Raw genomic sequence first — 19,283 nt, forward strand, 5'->3', positions numbered from 1 at the left:
AAGGCCGCACGATCCCGACTTTTAATATACGTTTTTTAGTTTTCTCTTCACGTATATGGTTCACAATTTGCCTAATAGGAGCTGGCCGGCACCTGTCCGTTCTAGATTAAGCGATTACCGCTTACAATGCTGCCGTACGGAGACACCAATAAATTATATGACACTGTATTGGATATTTTAAATACTCATAGTCCAACTTTAGTAAAGCCTCTTTTTGCTGCGTCCGGCCATTTTCCACAGTCGGTGGAGTTTTTGCGACCAGTTTTGAAGTAGTCGGGCGGCCGTATCAATTATATGGGAACGTGGGTTTGCGTAAGATGGTGAAAGGCGGAGTCGGCGAGCGGTGCTGCTACTCCTCACATGGGCGGATTACTCAAAATTACTGGCAGGAATGTTTCGACATGGTTCGCCTTTGAGGCCAGATAAGGAACAATGAAAATTGTGGCGTATTGCAACGTGACATCAATAATCTTTTTACGGCATACATACCTACCTACCTACATATAGGTACTCCCCTCTTGGGATTTATCCTATATTTTCTGCACAATACTTTGATGTTTATTCAATATAATATTCTTGCATAATATGTATAATAATTACGGTATAAAATGAGTATGTTTCAAATAAACGGAGAGCTTTTTTCAGATAAAGCCAGCCTGCAGTGTGTTATCTTCCGTTCGAAAAAGTATCAGTTACTTACAATTTTATTTCATTTTAATATTTTGTTTCATGAAAATTGTGTTTCTTACAATTCGATTGCCGTAAAAAATACTGGGTGCGGTAAAACAGAAAACACTTTAAAATATACCAAAGAATATTTTTTAAATATTTTCTCTCATTTATTGCTATAGAGTATTTATGTGTTTTTCATGTGTATTTTTCCTTAGATATGAAAATCGATATCTAGCGAAACTTAATTGCAAAGGTACAAATCCAGAAGCTCGCCAAAGACAGTTAGTACCACCAAATAAGGTGACAAAAACAAATGACGGTCCATACCCCACCATTCATAGTTCTAAATTCAACAATAAACCAATTAAAAGTTCCATCGTTATTCCGAAAACTTAAGACGTTTTCTATAAACAATTCTTACACATTATCGTTTGATCGCCGTAGCTTCTCGGCGGAGGCGAGTGTTATCGGATCGTGGTGAAGGCGCCCAGAGTGAACGAGAATAGGGACGTAGACTCGCTTCGTACGCAGTGATGGCTTAGAATGTTGGAACTTGGAATGTTGGTGTATTGGGTATAATATTGGTAACAGTCCTGTGGTATATTGGTCATATAATATTTTATGTTTGGATTGAGAACTCTGGGTTTTGTACCATTGACCACTTTTTCTTGGCCGTTAAGGCATTAATTAAACTCGATGAGCTACAAGACTTCGAATAGATGATTACTGACGTTGCAATCTTTAATTTATTCCTACTAAAAAGTACTGATGTCACAACCATATCGTAGGTTTGTTTACCATCTAAAATGCTCGACAATTTTATGAAATGTTTAAATAATAAAGTGATAGATCAGCATAAGAGCGAAGGAGGCGACTAAACGCGACACACCCACGCGAACATATGCTATCAATGATCTATGTGCCGAACACCCGCAAGAAACTAACATGAATAACTTTGTAGCATTCGTTTCTTAAGCTACGTACTCACTAGGTGCACCAATGTACGTAGTGGCAAATTTTTAAGGCGCCAGCGAAGCCAATACCGCGGATTGGAGTCAGTAAGCATGTGGACTGTAGCTACTGATCTATCGCTCGCTGCTCCCAATATTGTGTTGTTTTGCTTAATAGAGATAGGAATTTAATATTATTTGTATGGAGCTAATGTAAAACTTATATCTCTAGTACGAGGAACAATGGATAGATAGCATATTGGAAACGGCTTTTAGTGACAATGCTTTGTTTGTAGATACGCAATTTGAACAATTGAGTTCTTGTAGACACTTACTTAGTTACGTTTCTACAGTGGGTAGCTTTGACCTATCTGGTAACAAATTTTACGGAAAAATGACACAAAAATGCAGTAGAAAATATTCTCTGAAAACAGGAATCTTTGTACTCACATAAGAAAATGATAGAGGAATATTGTAGAGGAAAATTCTAGAAAAGCAATCAGTTTTTCGGTTACAGTACAATTTTCAGTTCTTTGAATACGGTCTTTGAATAACTTAATCTCAAAAATAACTGGAAGAATTGGGCATAAAGGTCAAACCTGTATACTAGGTATATGTAGGTGTACTTCTATTGAAGATGTCTTTCAAAGTCAAAGTCAAAGGCTCTTATGAAACGTCACACTATTTACACGGTTCCAAAAACACAGCATACAAAGGAATAATTCTTATCATTTTAAATCAGCCTCGTCATTGGCTACTATATATCCTATTTACTATATAATATATCGGTAAATATATCTAATTCAAAGATGAATCTTTAAAAAACAAAATAAAGCATGGAACCGCTGGCTCTCATTCCCTGAGAAACTTCCACTTAGCAGTCGGGACTGCTATTGTATTGAAATGATTCACCCTTTTAGCCTTTCAATTCGTAACATGAACTGGTTTAATATATACCAAACCAGTTTAAGTATCATATGCTTTATGTATTTCTATAGATATGCTAGTTATATAGAAATAATGTTAGTAGCAAATATAGATGATATATAATACATTTTCTGTGAAATTGATAGAACTGCATTACTACATATTTATTACACACAATAATTTTGCTGAGAGTGTGTGAAACTGTAAACAGTGCTGTAATAATTCTACCGATTTGTACTGTTAGAAAACATGCGTGTAAAGTCTTTCTGCGCAACCTGTACTGCGCAGTCCAATGTATTTAGGAATTTCCTTTTGAAATAATGTACGTGCAGTTTTCCCAGCTAACTGACTCACGTACTGTTTTTAACAGTACGTACCAAATCTAAATTATTTTGTAATAAGCTCTCTTTTTAACAATGTATCAAAAACAAGGCCCCTGCACCGATAGTATCCAAAAATTCAGGTCTTTCAGCAACCAAAAGACGGCTTCCCAAAAACAGATAAATATAAAGCAATTTATTTAACAGCCCACCAAAAACGGACTTCGTAGATAAATATGTCATATAATTACGGTTACCTTCCCTAAATATCTTCGAGAGTAGTGATAATAAATAAAGCGTTAACTGCGACTGTTAAAAAAAGACGTTTCCTACTTCAGTAACGGGAGCGAAGTAATAGGGACCCATCTGCTTGGTTTCCTGCGGTGTTACCTTTTAGAGATCCTTTGGAGTTTGGTAACGTTGAAAAGAACGGGTAACGTTAGTAACAGGTTTCGATATGTTGGTTGTTGAGGTTTGACAGTTGTTGTGGAGAAAGATTGATTTCATTTTTTAATTTCATGCTCAACTATAATTCAGTGAGTCCATTTCATACAGGAAGAAAATTCGCATTTCTAAATATAGCGCTTCGTCTTTTGTTTAGCAAGAAGTCTTATTCTTTTTTTAACTACGGAACCTCTACATTCGAATCGAACTCGTATGTGTTTCTCACCCAACCGCGGCTCAGCCCAAAAGGTGGGTAATGTTTTTTAGTCTTTTGTCTTAACTTTTCTACCGAGTGCACCGTGTTATACCGCCATAAATTTTGTATAGCGTCCCTTCCGTGATTTATTTCCCGCCAAAATATGTGACATTTCTTATTTTTTTCTTTTAAGTATCGGACATTTCGAGTAGCGTCCACGATCAGTGATAGGGTGGGCGCGTTCCTGTACCGCCGGTAGTTGCTTCGGGAAACTTTTTACATTTTTTATTATTCGAAACAAAACGGATTTTGGTGGTGTCTCTTTTTTTTTAATCGTGACCGAAGACAGCCTCGTATCGTCTGTTTGGTCGATTTCCATTTTAGAAAAGGAAAAGTTGATCGCTGATTGTTATGGCTCCTGTAGATATTGGCTGTGTTTATGTACCTATCTGTATACAATGCCGGATTTGTTGTTTTGTGTCGGTTGGAGAAAAGATTTGTTTTACCGTTTTGTGCATTGTCTTTTGCAATCATTGGGTAGTAGTCACCTCTAATTATTGTTTCAAAATTATTACTTTAAAATCACAAACAAAGATTTGAAAAGGTTTTATAGTTTAGTTGAACGTAACTCTGTAAAATAGTATTATTTTATAATAACAAATAGAAAATTGAACACTGCAAGGTATGAGTTGTAATGTAAAAAATATAAAATTCATAAAAAAATATATGTTGTGGCTGTTCTTGAAAGGATACAATAAAACATATTTTTATCGCACATTTGAACAAATTATAATAGGGCTTTTTTTTTTTTTTAACGACGTAAAAAATCATCAAATGACCCCTCCCGCTGTGGGTTAGCAGCGGTGAGGGAGTGTCAGACTCTTACTGACTAAAAGCCGTCGTGTTCCGTCGTAGGCCTTCTTATGTGCTAGGGCCGCGGTACCTCTTTCGAACAACCCGCAGCCCCGGCAGGCCTTGGCCCTGCTGGGCCCCCAGCGGGTGGGGTTGCTGACATCTCTTTGAGGAGCGCGTGGAACAAAAACGCCGCCTAAAGCCTCGACGAGGACCCGGCGGTGCCCTTCCCACGCAGGGCACTCCTGGACTGTGTGGTCCACCGTGTCCTCGGGGCTATCCGCACAGTGGTGACACCCGGGCGCCTCCTCACGACCGATTCGATGCAGATACCTCCCGAAACAACCGTGTCCGGTGAGGACCTGCGTCATGCGGTACGTGAGGGCGCCGTGACTCCTCCCGAGCCACTCCTCAAAGAGGGGACTTACCGCCACTATGGTGGCGTGCCCATAGGGCTGGTGTATGTTTTGTATCCTGAGACCTAGGTGCAATATTGTGCTTAGTTGGAGGAATTGTGAGGTAGTAACAATCCAAATATCCAATTAAGATTACCTATTGTAGTTCTGAAAACTACAAGTTCGAGTTAGTTGCGTTTCAGATTTTCGGTATAAAGTGAGAGCTTTTTATTATATTATTGTAATAAAACGTTGGAACGGCTATTGTATTTTAACAATTCGCAGTTGTGCGGCACGGGAATGGATATATTATAATAAATATCATGTTTCAACGCCAACCTGACATGTTGCTAGCCTTCTGTCCTACGAAATTCCCATTAAACTATGTTTTTCTTTCAACTCCAGATCAGCATGAATCCAATTTTATTGTTCAAAAGCGGATTTATATCGTTGAAACATTATAATGTTTTATAACAATTTATATTTACATTCGGAACGTACGAAGTTTTATTTTAAACTTCACGCTAATATTGTGTTTAAGCCGTTCACCTATTTCAATTTCTTGGATGGATGCAACGGCCATGTTAAATGTGCAAACTGCAAAATATTATAATTCGGTTTTAACCGATTATAATCGGTTAGAACGATTTATTTATATTTGTTTACGATAATCGATCGAGGTAAATATAAATAAATTTGTTATTTGATTTAACGCGTATTGTGGGTAAAGTTTATGAATATTCAACTTTTGTTTATCTTAATGGGTGTATGGCTTCGGTACATAGCTGTTCATGTCAAACATACTTCGCTGTTCATTGATTGTTTTACTGGAAATGGCAATTGCGGGAATGGAAGTCTTAGAGCAGTGGACATTGCAGCAAAAATATTCACGGTTTAGAATCCTCTCTACAATTAACTATTACATACTAGGTACAGTATTTATTGTTGTTGTAGTTGTCATAAATACAGTAACCAGTAAAAACTACTATCAAAACCAAATAAAAAATTGAAATTGTAAGAATGAATTGAATGCTCGGAGCCTCGCCGCTACCTCAGCCGACGTAAGTGAAGAGAGGCTAAAACCTTTCATCTTGGAGTATACGTCACTGGCCTAATGTGATATCCGTGTACATTTTGTACCACCGCTATCTCTCTCGGGACATCTGTATTGGTGGCAAGACCAACATTATTGAATCAGTAATTTATTGCCGGGACAAGGGGACGAATTAAGAAATTTTCGGTATAAAACTAAGATGTTAGGACTCTTTTTGTTTGCTTTACAGATTAATGGGAGTTATTAAGGTTTTTTGGACATTTCTATTATGGGAAAATTTTATATGTCTTCGTTGCTAAAACCGCAAACTTTATGGGTGGGATTTTTTTTGTTGTAGAGGAGAATGAAATTGCAATTTGTAATCGCAGTTATCAATCACAGAGATTATTAACAGTGTTGTAAACTAAACAGTTGAAACCTTAAACATAAACAATGAATATTATCTTCTGGAAGCGTATAAAATGTTCACACGTGTGCGTAATCACCAGCTCAAATCGTATATAATATTATTCATAAAATATTTTTAGCATCTAACTGTGAATAATTTTAACTGCAAATGTGAAATAGAATACACCTACTACATCTTACACGTGCCTTGAAACTCATTCACTAATTATTATTCTGAAGTAAAAAAATGTGAACGGTTAAATTTTATTGAAAGCCAAATAATCGCAGAAACGCAATTCTTGAAATATTTTATTTCGCGGCGTAACTCATAAAACGGTCAGTTAATAGCACCTCCATAATTTAATAATCTATCTTTTATTTATATAAAAATACACATAAATCAGAAGTTTAAGTACATTTGTTATAGTTTCATTCATAAGGATTGCGTAATTTTTTTGCCGTGTAAAAAAACACCGTGCATATTTTTTTGTTTTATCACGTCGCGGTCACTCACTTATTTTTTCCTCTATTTTCATTTTATTAAAACAATTTTATTTGTTAATTTATGCCAACATATAAAAATACATTCGTGGATACATTAAAAGCAATGTGCTCATAAAATTTTTGTTTAACCCGTAGGGTGCCATGTTCTATAGTGAAGCGATGATTTTTTGTCGATGAAATTTTATTAGTACGCTGTATAAAACTTTACGATAAAATTAAGTCATAAAATAATTGATGATTTACAAAGTAGCCATTCTTTTGTATCGTTCGCTAATTAGTTTTATGCGTGCTTTTTTCATTTGTTTTACAAGTTAAACAACCCATTTCACTTTTTGTTTTTTTTTTGCCTACTTCTCATGTGAATTATTAAAAGTCACTCTTCCGAAAAAAAAAAAACTGTTGGCGCAGATTTGGCTAGTCCAGTGTTTCAGTGGTAACAAAAACGATATAATACAAAATTAATTTATCAAAAGAAATGAAAAACAAACAACAACACAAAATTTCTAAACCACTCTCCTCACTAACTCATAAACATTTTAATATTTCGTCGTGGTATCAATGTACGTTTGATATCTATCGTTTCAATATAACTCCAACGTTTTAAGTACTAATAACATGAGGCTTGCTCTGTTGCATGATATAGTGTCTCCGGTAGCACCCCCCGTGGCCATGTTATGCGATACGACACATAATGCCGACGAATTTAATAATTTTACATTTTTAATCGTGTCGACGACTCGAAAAAATCTTTAAGTGAGCAAGATTCCTATCTCCGTATAGACTTTCTCGATGTATGCCCGACTTGGTAAAGTTTCGGGGTTTGTTATGCAAGATTTTTTAGTCAGTTACGTTTGTTAGTATTTGGCAAAACGTTTACCTGTGACAGGATGTCATCAGGTTGAGAATGTACGCGTGCTGATACTTATCTCTAGTTTGTTAAAGTTGTTCCTTTCTATTTATTTTTCATAAAAAATCTGACGAAATATTAGACTTTTGGCAATGTGTTGAAAATGTTTATAAAAGTATAAAATGATTTGTTTAAAGATTCTCCCACAAATTCAGAATACCGGTACTAAACAAACTTGAAAAAAAAAACAATAAAGATGAATTACTTTTATAGTCCACTGCTTAATATGCGACTTGATAATTACTGAGTAGAATTAATAAAACAATGATTCTGTCATAAAGAAACATACCTATTACCATTATTACGGCGGTCAACCACTTCGGCGTTTCGTTTTTGCTATTACAAAAAAAATGTGGCCACCGGACGAAGTGTTATCGTTAAGGAAATCTCATTTTTTTTCTTTTCGGCCTTAAAAACATGAATGGTACGTACGATTTATGATATCACAATTCTTTTTATAACACACCCGGTGTTTTTTTTCTTAGTTTTTTTTTCGGACCACGCGTTATCTTCACAATTTTGTGTCTCAATCTATTAATAACGTCTTCTTTTAAGACGCGACGTTTTGTGTCGATGTTTATCGATAGTTGACGTGTCAGATGGTACATCACTAGATTCGTTTTGTGATTGGTCAGATTTATGTGTCGAGATCGTTATTGTTTTAATTCGTGCGTGAATTTGTGTTTTCGCTACAGTTATTGCAGTGGTAGTGAATTATAAGAAATATAGTTCTTTTATTATTTTGGGGTTCTAATCGAGCATTTTGTGTACAATTAGTTATTTTTAAAACAAGAAGTGCTCGAGTTATGAGTGGTGGGTGAAAAACCCATCATTATTTACACAATTGTAAACCCGATACGTTGTTGTTCATGTTCGAGCTTGACACGCCACTCTATGGCTTTGAAAGACGCCGACTACATGGCGCGAGGAAAAAATCTGTTTACTTTAGAAATAGGAGAAGTTGTACCGGAGGGTTAATGTCAATGGCATAACGCCCACATTAAGAATCAGCTTTGTCTAGATATCTACGTCACATTACTTCGGTCGAGAAAGCTCGCTTTATTTATCTCATCCCGACGTCTAAGATGCTACGTATAGATTTTTGTTCTTAAATTATAATGCCGTTTCCCTAACATCTGAAGACGTAAAAAAATCGCATGTCTCACTTTCTGTTTGCGGAGACCGTATCATCAACTTGGAGCACGAACGCCTCAGGCAGCATCGTGCCAACCAGCGTACTTTGACCCCCCCTGCTTCCCTTACTAACCTATTTTATTGGTAAAGGGGGGTGTTGACATAGTTTTTAAGGGGTCTTATTGTATTGGTGGCAGTTATCAGTAGTTGCGAAGTAAATCATGTCGAACAAACACAGGACGGGCGTCAACGCTGCGCATCGCACGATCAGTGTGAATTGTGTGTTTTTATGTTCGCGCTTCTTACGCGCTACGGGCCTGGCAGAATTTTAAATTACCAATAATTTCAATACTGCTATGGGAAAGAAATAAAATTTTCTAGGCGGTCCTTGTTATTTTATTCGAAATCTTATTTCAAGGGTCTCATCATTCCTTTTCTCTCCTAATGAAATTAAATATATTTAATTATCATAACGGAGACATCTTGACATTAGGTATTTTTAACCCAGCAATAACAGTTTTGATGCTAAAGAAACAAACATTCTCCACAGTGCGTTCGAAAACGCGGTTCGTTTTACGTATCGGTTGCGGCCATTATATCGCGCCAACGCAACGGGCCTCCGCATAATTACTTACACGCTAATTGTTCGGACTTCGGAACGCACACTTGCGACTAAAAAACAAATAAATTGTCAATTTTGAATGTGGAATAGGCACTAAAGCTCGAATCTTATTCGTTATTTGAATGTAAATGGCGGTTGGTAGCCATGTTTCCTCGAACGGTTTCTTTACCGGTGATTACTGTCAGAGGGTTGTCATGTGGAATATTATATTTCAATCATTGAAACGCTTTTTTTAAATTTCAGTATGTTAATGTAGGTACGTGATATTTAAAAAATATTCCAAAAGAAAAAGTAGGCAGAAGGCTGAATTAATTAAAACATTATTTTAAGTAATTATTCGTATGATTTAAAATAGTTCTTGTAGTGTATTACCTCAATTCTCTTCAACGAATCAAAATCGTTCAACACGACTCAAGCATCTAAAATAGTTTAGCTAGACGATAAAAGCTTGTCACAGGATGTCATAAAAATAATAAGCAATTCTTTTAAGAGTGTTGGTCTATTATGAGATCGCCTCCACTATCCGCTAAACCAGATTCACTGCAAACATCATTACGCAATTGTTCTAGTGTTTGCCACATTCTTGACTAATTGCCACTTGTCACTTCAGTATCAAACATCACGAAATAAATGCGTATCAATCAACGATGCTGAAATTCCCGCACTAGTGTAACTCGCACTTCGATTAGGATTATCGAATCAACCTGCCTTGTTAGTTCCCAAATTATTCAGTATCAATCGCGGCGATTTCCCGAACGATTCGCCAAAATGCTGCTTCGATTATTCGAAAATTGCGACATTCATAATAGTCCCGCTAATACTGGTTTGCAGCCGCTGTCCGATACCCTTAACCGCAAATCTCAAAGCGTTTCTGTAAACATCGCAGTAAGTTTCGGTTTATTTATTAGCAGCATTTATCGGTCGTTAAAACGAAGTCGCGGCACCGTGCCGGCTCCGTCACGGGGACGTCATGGTTCGTATTGTAACGGAAAACAATGCGGCGTGCGTGTTACGATCGATTTATGACCGTAGGCCTGCCATGCGTGCGGATTTTGTGCGGACCCGTTTCCAAGCTGGACTCGAAGGACTGCGCGAATTCCAATTCCAAATTTGAAACGTCGGAGTTTCCGAATTCAACGAAATTTAGATATTCTTTGATGCTATGTAAAAGTCCAATTAAAGATAGAATATTTTCTAGACTACACGTTCCATATTTCACAGTAAGTCAATTTTGACTACTGATCAAATAGATATTCGCAGATACAAATTCAAAACAAACATTCCAGCAGTAATTAAACGTACGCGTACTCGTTTGATATCCAATCAAAAATAAAAATGGAGCAAATCTCACTAAAAATTAAGCCTGAATGAAAAGGCTCAAAGGGATTTTTGGAACGAGTAGGACGAGATTTATTTCAGTTTTCTGGAAATTGAGATGGCGATCGTCCGGGCTTCGCGCACAGCGTGGTAGACTAGCGAACGATATGCTAATGATTGGCGATTCTTTGCTTTTTACGTCCACTGTTTGATTTTCGCCGCTGCCAGCACAACTCGGAATGTTTTCAACGGCACATTTTGTTCTATTTTCCCATTCTCTCCCATTAGCCAGATTATTACCTGCACTTTTAAGTAGTCATTGTATTTCTATGGTCGTATTTCAAAACTCTAATATAATTACGTCAGTTGCGGTAGCCAGTTAATTTGTCGGTGGCGGTGATACGTTATATTTAATTACGCTCCCATATTGGGTCAGAAATTAACTGTTCAAAATAAGGAAAAAGTTTATCAATTCCTAAAGGAATATTCGGGTCTTGCTCTATTAATAACTAGGTATACTTATAAATTCTTCAAACACACAGGAATATAGGACTTTACAATAGTTGTTATTCAACGTTTTTATAAGACCGGATTCCGTGAATAACGCGTAAACAATCGTAAAATAAGCCTATGAAAATGTAAACATTTTATATATATTTTACATACAATTATCTTTATAGCCGTTTACGACCGTAATACAGACAATAACAATTAACATAATTAAATATAAACATGTAAATATTGGCATTATCATGCAATGTGCAGATATAAAACAAATTACGATAATTTGGTAAATTGATAGTCGTCAATCGGGTTTTTCTGCTATACTTAAGTAGATGCAATTTTGTGCGAATTGTGCGATGCGAATGTGACTTTAATGTTGTTGATAATTGTTTGTTGTATAAAACTGTTGTGATTAGCTACGAACTGTTAATGCTAATAATTTTGACGTACTAACATTATCCTGGTTCGGTTAACGGTCTTTTTCAAATGTTTGTAAGTGTCATATCCAATTAAGCAAAAAAGATTCCCCATTATTTTTTTACTTCTCAATTATATTTTAAAATCTCCCCCCACCAAATAATGGAAGTACAAAAAGCCAGCATTGAGCAGTGTAACTGTCGTTGCCCAATCAGATCTGAACCCTGAGTATCTGGAGATGGGGTTCCGCGGCGGAGCTGGACTGGGCTCCTCGTCGCGCACCAAGCGCATGCGAACCAGCTTCAAGCATCACCAGCTGCGCACCATGAAGTCCTACTTCGCAATCAACCACAACCCTGACGCCAAGGATCTGAAGCAACTCAGCCAGAAGACTGGACTCCCTAAAAGGGTGCTTCAGGTAATATGACGTTTTTATTCTGGTCTTGTTTTGCGTGGACGACTGTACCTTTTGATTATGATGTACCCAGTGCAATGTGTAGGTCCTAGGATACGAGTTAAACTAAAGGTGTGTATTGGATTTCTTTATGCCTTTTGAGACATTTGAGTTGACAGATAATATTGAGCTTTTTGTAAAATAGAACAAACAATCTAGTTAATTAAAACAAACAATTAGAGACACGTATTTTTGTGAAAACGCACGATGTAAAAACTAAATCGAAGATAAAAATGATTCATTAATTCTTTTTTTCTAAAAAGAATTCAGCGTTGGACGTGAAGCCGATAGTATCGAATAATATACTATCGATTTTACGTTCGATACATAACAAATCGAGAGGTGTTATTTCACGCGTAGGAAGCCGCCTCATTAGCATACTGATCAAGACGTTAGGAATATGCTTGACTATGATAATTACAACCAATATTACTGATAAGATACGTGCCTTGGAATTTTTAATTATTGCCTTAGTGACCTCGGGAGAAGCTTTCTCAAAAACTATGCAAATGAATGCCGTGAACGTATCGACGTACGTAATCTTTATTTAAAATTCCTTTAATAACATTAATATCACTCAAACCACCGCAAAATGGGCTTCTGTGTTTAAATTAAATCAATTATAACTATAATTATTTAAATAAGGTGCAGACATAAAAAAGCTTTTATGAATTTTATTATTATCAATCAATGTAGGTCCGTACGCAATGTTAAGTTGTCATTAGTCTCAAATGTTAAGCTTTAATGATTCGTTTATTAAAATTAACTACTTAAACTACACTAAAACCAACGGACGAGACCTATAGGCGTGAATAACATTACGATTTTGGGATTAATCAACATATTTTAATGAAATTATACTTCGCTATGTATGGTAGAGCGTTATAAAAGTCGTTGATTTCAAAATGCATTTATGAGCCGAAATGTCTTTGGGAAATATTCAAAAAACTCCATTTAGACCTCGTTAAAGCCATCGACGGAGTGAAAAAGTAATTTTCAAAAGTTTAATTGACACACAAAAATGATGTTATCTCGGTAAAGCGTCAGATGGCCGGGGCGAGGAATATGTGAAGGTGCTAGTATGTGAGTTACAATGCAGTGACTAAACCAGAACTCAAGTGTGTCAAACGCATAAAATAAGTCTTAAACAAACCGGTAGTTGAAAGCTAATGCGAATTTAATGTAGCCCCGATACCGCGTCGCTTTGCACACTATCGACTTTATCAACATTTTGCATTGCGAATGTTTTATAAAGTACAATTTTATTTATTCGTTTTTATCGTCCGCTTTTTTATCATCACTCGTTTTGACGGCTGACGAGTGGTATAACCGAGTTGTTTTAATTTATAAAATGATAAAGTTGCAGGAACGTTTCTCAAATTTAAAATAAGTCACTACTCGTATTTTCTAATCTACATGTTTTATTTTTCAGTTGAAGGCAAGGTAATGTTATCAAAAGTTTTTTTGCTCCCTATCGTTTCCCGACAGGAGGTTGTAAGGTAAGTAGAGGAAAAATCTTTCGGTATATGATGGCCGTGATTTACCACATGACGAGATGTCAACATGATTGGTTTCACAGAAATTGCGTGTTGCAAGCTTAAAATTGCACTTCTCGTAATGGTAATTGTGGCGTTATTATTGACCGCCATAATCAGTGCTGGCAGGTAACTGAGGAATTTTGTGAAATCGAACTTCAAACTTGTGTACGAAAGTGAAAGGTAAAGAGATGTCGATAAAATTATCAAAAGCGTAATTTCGATTTTTGAACAGATTCTGATAAGTTTTTCGTCAGATTTAGTATTGATATATTAATAATCATAATACATTTTTATAAAAGTAAATTATTAGAAGTTATAAAAAAATAAACAGCCTGTATTGTTTCCACTGAATTTCTTCAATGTATATCAACGGTTTGCTTGATACAAAATAATTACCGTTGCTAAGAGAGTGGAGTGGAGTTGCCATTCTGATAAAAGCTGCAAACATTGAGTGCATGAATGAGATAGGTAGAGCAAAATAAATACAAGGAGCCAATATTTATTTGAGCTGTCGCGAGAAAAATACGCGCAGTATGTAGTAGGGACAGTTTAACTTGGGTGTTCACGAATGAGGAAAGATGCAAGTTTCTTTATTCATATGGTGCAAGGTACACGCTAACTGTGGAGCCTGCCGCCTTCTTTGAACTTAGATTATAAGTAGAAACGCACACATCGGCGCGTCTTCGCATTTAACACACTATATTGTATTTAATTTGTTTACTAAATGCGGCACTTTAATGTAGGGCTCGGCAAAGCGCTACCCTTTGTTCTTGAAATTACTCGAAAAATTTCTTGAGTAACACGTGCGCTTGTGACGTCATAGGCTAACAATTGAACATCAAATTCGGTTCGTATGTGTTTGTAGAAATATTGTTTGGTTTCCTTGGCATTTGTTGTGAAGCTCGGTACTCCAAAATTTACTATTCAGACACACAGAGTGGTTATCATTCACAGATTCTGAAAATACTTTCACTCGTGCGAAACGACATTGTTTGAAATGGCCGAGGGCTATTTTTCCATTCCGAAAAGTTACACGGAAAAACGGCAGCCTAGTCATTTTTATCAGAATCGTTTATTTGTATTCGACTATTTATTTTTGTACACAAATAGATAGTAGATGTGAAACGGTAAAAAAGTATTAAGCATAGCGATTTGGAGTGCATAGCATTTTTTCGAAAAAAAAAAAAGAATCTGTTATTCACCAGACGGATCTTGAAAACATAATGAATTTTATTGTATACATTTTAGTAGCTATATACATAAGCCTAGCTCTAGCTTTTGCAACCAGATACCTTGCTGATACAATCCTTCTTTGTTCTATTCAGAGAAATTTTTGCCCAATATTCGGCACGGAGTACCGAAGTTGGCCGACTGTTTTCCAAATAAGACATGGGAACAGTTCGGTTCAAATTCGGACGGTAGGCAAAGCTAAGACAAACATTTGTTTGGACAAACAATTTTGGGGGCACGTGGGTGCTTCGTGCTAATAGGTGTATGAACAGGCCCGTGTCAAGCGTTGTAGATTTCCCAAATTCTGTCGATATTCCTCTGGCTTTAAGGCAGAGACAAATATGGGCTTATGGTTGGTAGATACGTGGTTCTCTCTATCAAGGTTCAGAGGACATAAATCTATATTTACTTACCTGCGAAGCGTAAAATATGGTAAAAAATCTATTTGATCTAGACAAAAAGACAATAGAATAAAATACTTGTACGGAACTAATAATTTCCCAAAAATATGGTGGGGAAAATTTGAAGATTAAAAAAATCTACGAGACATGCTGTACCAATGCATGTCTCGTAGATTTTTTTAATCTATACTAATATTATAAAGAGGAAAACTTTGTTTGTTTGTTTGTTTGTTTGGTTGTAATGAATAGGCTCAAAAAATACTGGACAGTTTTTAAAAATTCTTTAACTATTCGAAAGCTACATTATCCACGAGTAACATAGGCTATATTTTATCCCGGTACGGGCAGTAGTTACCACGGGACGCGGGTAAAACCGCGGGAAAACAGCTAGTAATAAATATATTGCTGCGTTCCAAGTTTATGATTATTAAAAATGTACCTAGTAACGAGATATTTTAACAGAAGCTTTTAGTGTCTTTTCTTCTTTTCGGGAAATAAAATGAAAATCATTTTATTCGGCAAAATACTGCACGTATTTAATGATTTTTCTTTAAATGATTTCAGTCCGTTCTGTATTAAAAATAAAAATCATTGGCTTGGAATAAAAAGTAAATACTGGCTAAGCGCGAGTTGGTATCGCGCACGAATGGTTCCGTACAAAAACTAACACGTGTAGAATTGTATACTTATTATGTCATTTAATATTTCTAATGTCTGATCATTACGCATTATGAAATAAAGCCGGTGAAAGTCGTGGTGGCCTAGTGGGTAAAGGACCAACCTCTACAGTATGAGGGCGCGGGTTCGATCCCAGGTCAGGCAAGTACCAATGCAACTTTTCTAAGTTTGTATGTACTTTCTAAGTATATCTTAGACACCATTGACTGTGTTTCGGATGGCACGTTAAACTGTAGGTCCCGGCTGTCATTGAACATCCTTGGCAGTCGTTACGAGTAGTCAGAAGCCAGTAAGTCTGACACCAGTCTAACCAAAGGGGTATCGGGTTGCCCGGGTAACTGGGTTGAGGAGGTCAGATAGGCAGTCGCTTCTTGTAAAGCACTGGTACTCAGCTGAATCCGGTTAGACTGGAAGCCGACCCCAACATGATTGGGAAAGGGCTCGGAGGATGATGGAGGATGATGAAAGTCGAACAGTGAAGTCTTAGTGATAGGGCCCCATTTTAACCTTTGGACACGGAACCCTAAAAGGCACTCAATAAACTTAGACCTGGTTACTTTTTCGAGGAATTGCGTACGATATTGCTTTCTGTACCGATACAGAAAAAAATTAAATAAGTCGCACATTGTTCACTATTTATAAAAATTAACATTTATTTTATATTCGGAAAAAAATAATTTGCTTATCGGAAAAATGTAAAATGTTTTTTTAATAAAAGGAAAGCTACGAAAATATTATTCCGTAACGTTTATTTAAAAATATTATTTTGTTTTTTCCTGAATTAACTAAAGGATTATTATGAATTAATTCTCATGAAATAGATTAGGCTTAACATCAAGTAGCTTAAGGTCTTGCAAGCCCTTTTTCCATTCGTTTTTTTACTAAAAGACAACATTCGTAATTATATAATTATGTACGAATCTAATAACCTGATTATTATAATTAATTAAACACATAAAGTTCACTAATTCAGATCTGTTACATAAGCTGACTGACAGCTAAGTCTATTTAGTGAGTGCCTACAAGAGTGACAGCTAAGTAAGAGTATAATTAGTACCTTTATTGGCAGGCGTCTGTTGATTAGCCATATTATCCAATAATCTGCCAAAGTACGCTTTGTTAACAATATCGTATTTGGCATTTGGGATTTATACATTACTAGCCATTTTCCCGCGGTTTTACCCGCGTCCCGAGGTAACTACTGCCCGTACCGGGATAAAATATAGCCTATGTTACTCGTGGATAATGTAGCTTTCGAATGGTGAAAGAATTTTTAAAAACGGTCCAGTAGTTTTTGAGCCTATTCATTACAACCAAACAAACAAACAAAGTTTTCCTCTTTACAATATTAGTATAGATTGTAGCTTGTGTTATAATTTAGAAGTTACTGGAAGGTTATAATTTGATGGGAGCAATCTCCATCTTTGTCCAACCAGATTTGATATATAAATCAGTATTTACATATATATATATATATATAATAATATAAATCAATATTTTTATATACCTACTTCATTCTTTAAGTTTCAAAGAAAAACACGCCTACTAGGCGTTGTACATTGTGTTTTATTTACGTAACGATATTTTAAGCCATTTCTTCGTAACTTTTGTTGGAACCTTCATAAAAATTGTAAGCTCTCCCAAATGTTTTGTTACGCCAACGCTTTAGCAGCCTGTCTTTATCGTAGCCAACTCGATTCCGATATCAGCAGCATAAATACACCCAGTCAACCAATTATGCGAGGCCCCCCTACCCCTCGAATATTGATCGAGATTTTTTCCGGCAAAAACCTTTCGACTCGTCGCCATATTGCGGAGATAATATCTTATTCGTTTTTGCGCCTCGTCGCACTTTTGGCTGAACGACGCGACGCTGCGGACAAACGTTTTGTTTTACCCTTTTAAATCTCGATATTATCACTTTTAGATCTGTTTTGTTTTTATATAGCAGTTGAATCCGAGGTTGCGGTTTTCAATTGTTCTCTTTGCACACAAATACGCTTCACAGTAAACCCGCACCCACACACCTCGTTGAAAACTCCAAAAGAATTTAATTTGAAAACTCGTTTCGAAATTTATAATTAACCGTTTAATTTACTAGGCTAGGTCGTATACGTTTTATTATACCGCCATATCGAGAGGCTTTTTCACTCACTTGTTCAATTGACGTACCCCAAAGGTCTTTACAACTCAATTCAATCACAAGAAACGGCATCAAAGAATTATAGGCACCAATAAACCCATAAAAACCGCTGTCGATGCCGCAATACCGCAGCATAAAAAGCTAAGCATTTTCAGCTATCCCTAAATAAAACACGACACGAGGGGCTGAAACCAAAAGATTTATGTCTCTCACCTTTCAAGTTATTTACGAGAATTACGAGACTAATTGCTTTTGATCACAATTTTGAACCTTATTCAGATATAGATAAGAGTGTAGTGCAATTAAAGTTTGCAAAGAGCTCAAAGGCTGGCATTTGAGTCCACCTTTGGAGGAGAGATGCAGCGTATTGGAGGGCTGGTCCTCATTTTTTCCGCTTTCTATGTTCGTGTGACGTTTGCCGCGTGGCTGCTGCACTTGAGGCCTCAGCCCATGGCGTGTTAAATGGACTCTTTGAAATGGTCTCTATGAATGCCGTCGGTTTTGTACCTACACTTCACGTAGACAGCACTGGTAGCTGCAATGAGTGGGTACATTTATGTGAAGATTGATCGTGCTTAGAGGCTGAAAATATGTCAACCAGTTCACATAAGCTTACATAGGTACCTACTAATACATTTTAAAAAGGGTAGTATTTAAACGCAAATCAAATAATATCCTTTTTCTATGCAATAAAATTCCAAATTCCCATCAAAATTACTGATTGCACAGCAAAATATTCAACTCAAAATATCGCTAAACACACTACAATTTATTTTCGCAGCGTACAGCGATTTTTCCTAAAGCAAAAGCTTTTTCATCAATGCACAGCTAACAATCTTAATGCACATTATACATGTTAATTCTTTTTCTTTTAAATATAGCTTCTATTTTTATATTATTTACAGCAGTTTTTCTGAATAAAACAGCATTTTATTAGTCACAGTCATCTTATTATTTATTAATTACCACATAATAAGATCAGCAAAAAAATATAAAATTAAATACAAAATTGTAATTTATTGAATTATTAATAAGCGTCCACGCTTCCTTTTTTGCCCAATAGGCACATTTTTACCTTCTGAAGGTGGCGCCACGTACTTGAGTCGGATCGAAAGTCCGATGATATGCTTGCACATATAAATAGTTCTTAAAAAAAATAGGGCAGGTGCATTTTTAGTCATTGTCTTCCTTTTGGCATACATTTCATATAAGTAGTCATTAAAAGGCAGAACTATCA

General features: G+C 36.2%; 1 protein-coding gene across 1 annotated transcript in view; it reads left to right on the forward strand.

Annotated features, from left to right (window-relative positions):
• The window catches only part of LOC124645089 (protein apterous), a 41,917-nt gene that overhangs the window by 14,560 nt on the left and 8,074 nt on the right, over positions 1–19,283 (forward strand). The window contains exon 4 of the mRNA XM_047184831.1: positions 11,818–12,020. Coding sequence (XP_047040787.1) covers positions 11,818–12,020 — 203 coding nt within the window. The remainder of the gene's footprint in view (positions 1–11,817; positions 12,021–19,283) is intronic.

The sequence above is a fragment of the Helicoverpa zea genome, chromosome 31 (genome assembly GCF_022581195.2).
Source record: "Helicoverpa zea isolate HzStark_Cry1AcR chromosome 31, ilHelZeax1.1, whole genome shotgun sequence".
Taxonomy (NCBI): Eukaryota; Metazoa; Arthropoda; class Insecta; order Lepidoptera; family Noctuidae; genus Helicoverpa; species Helicoverpa zea.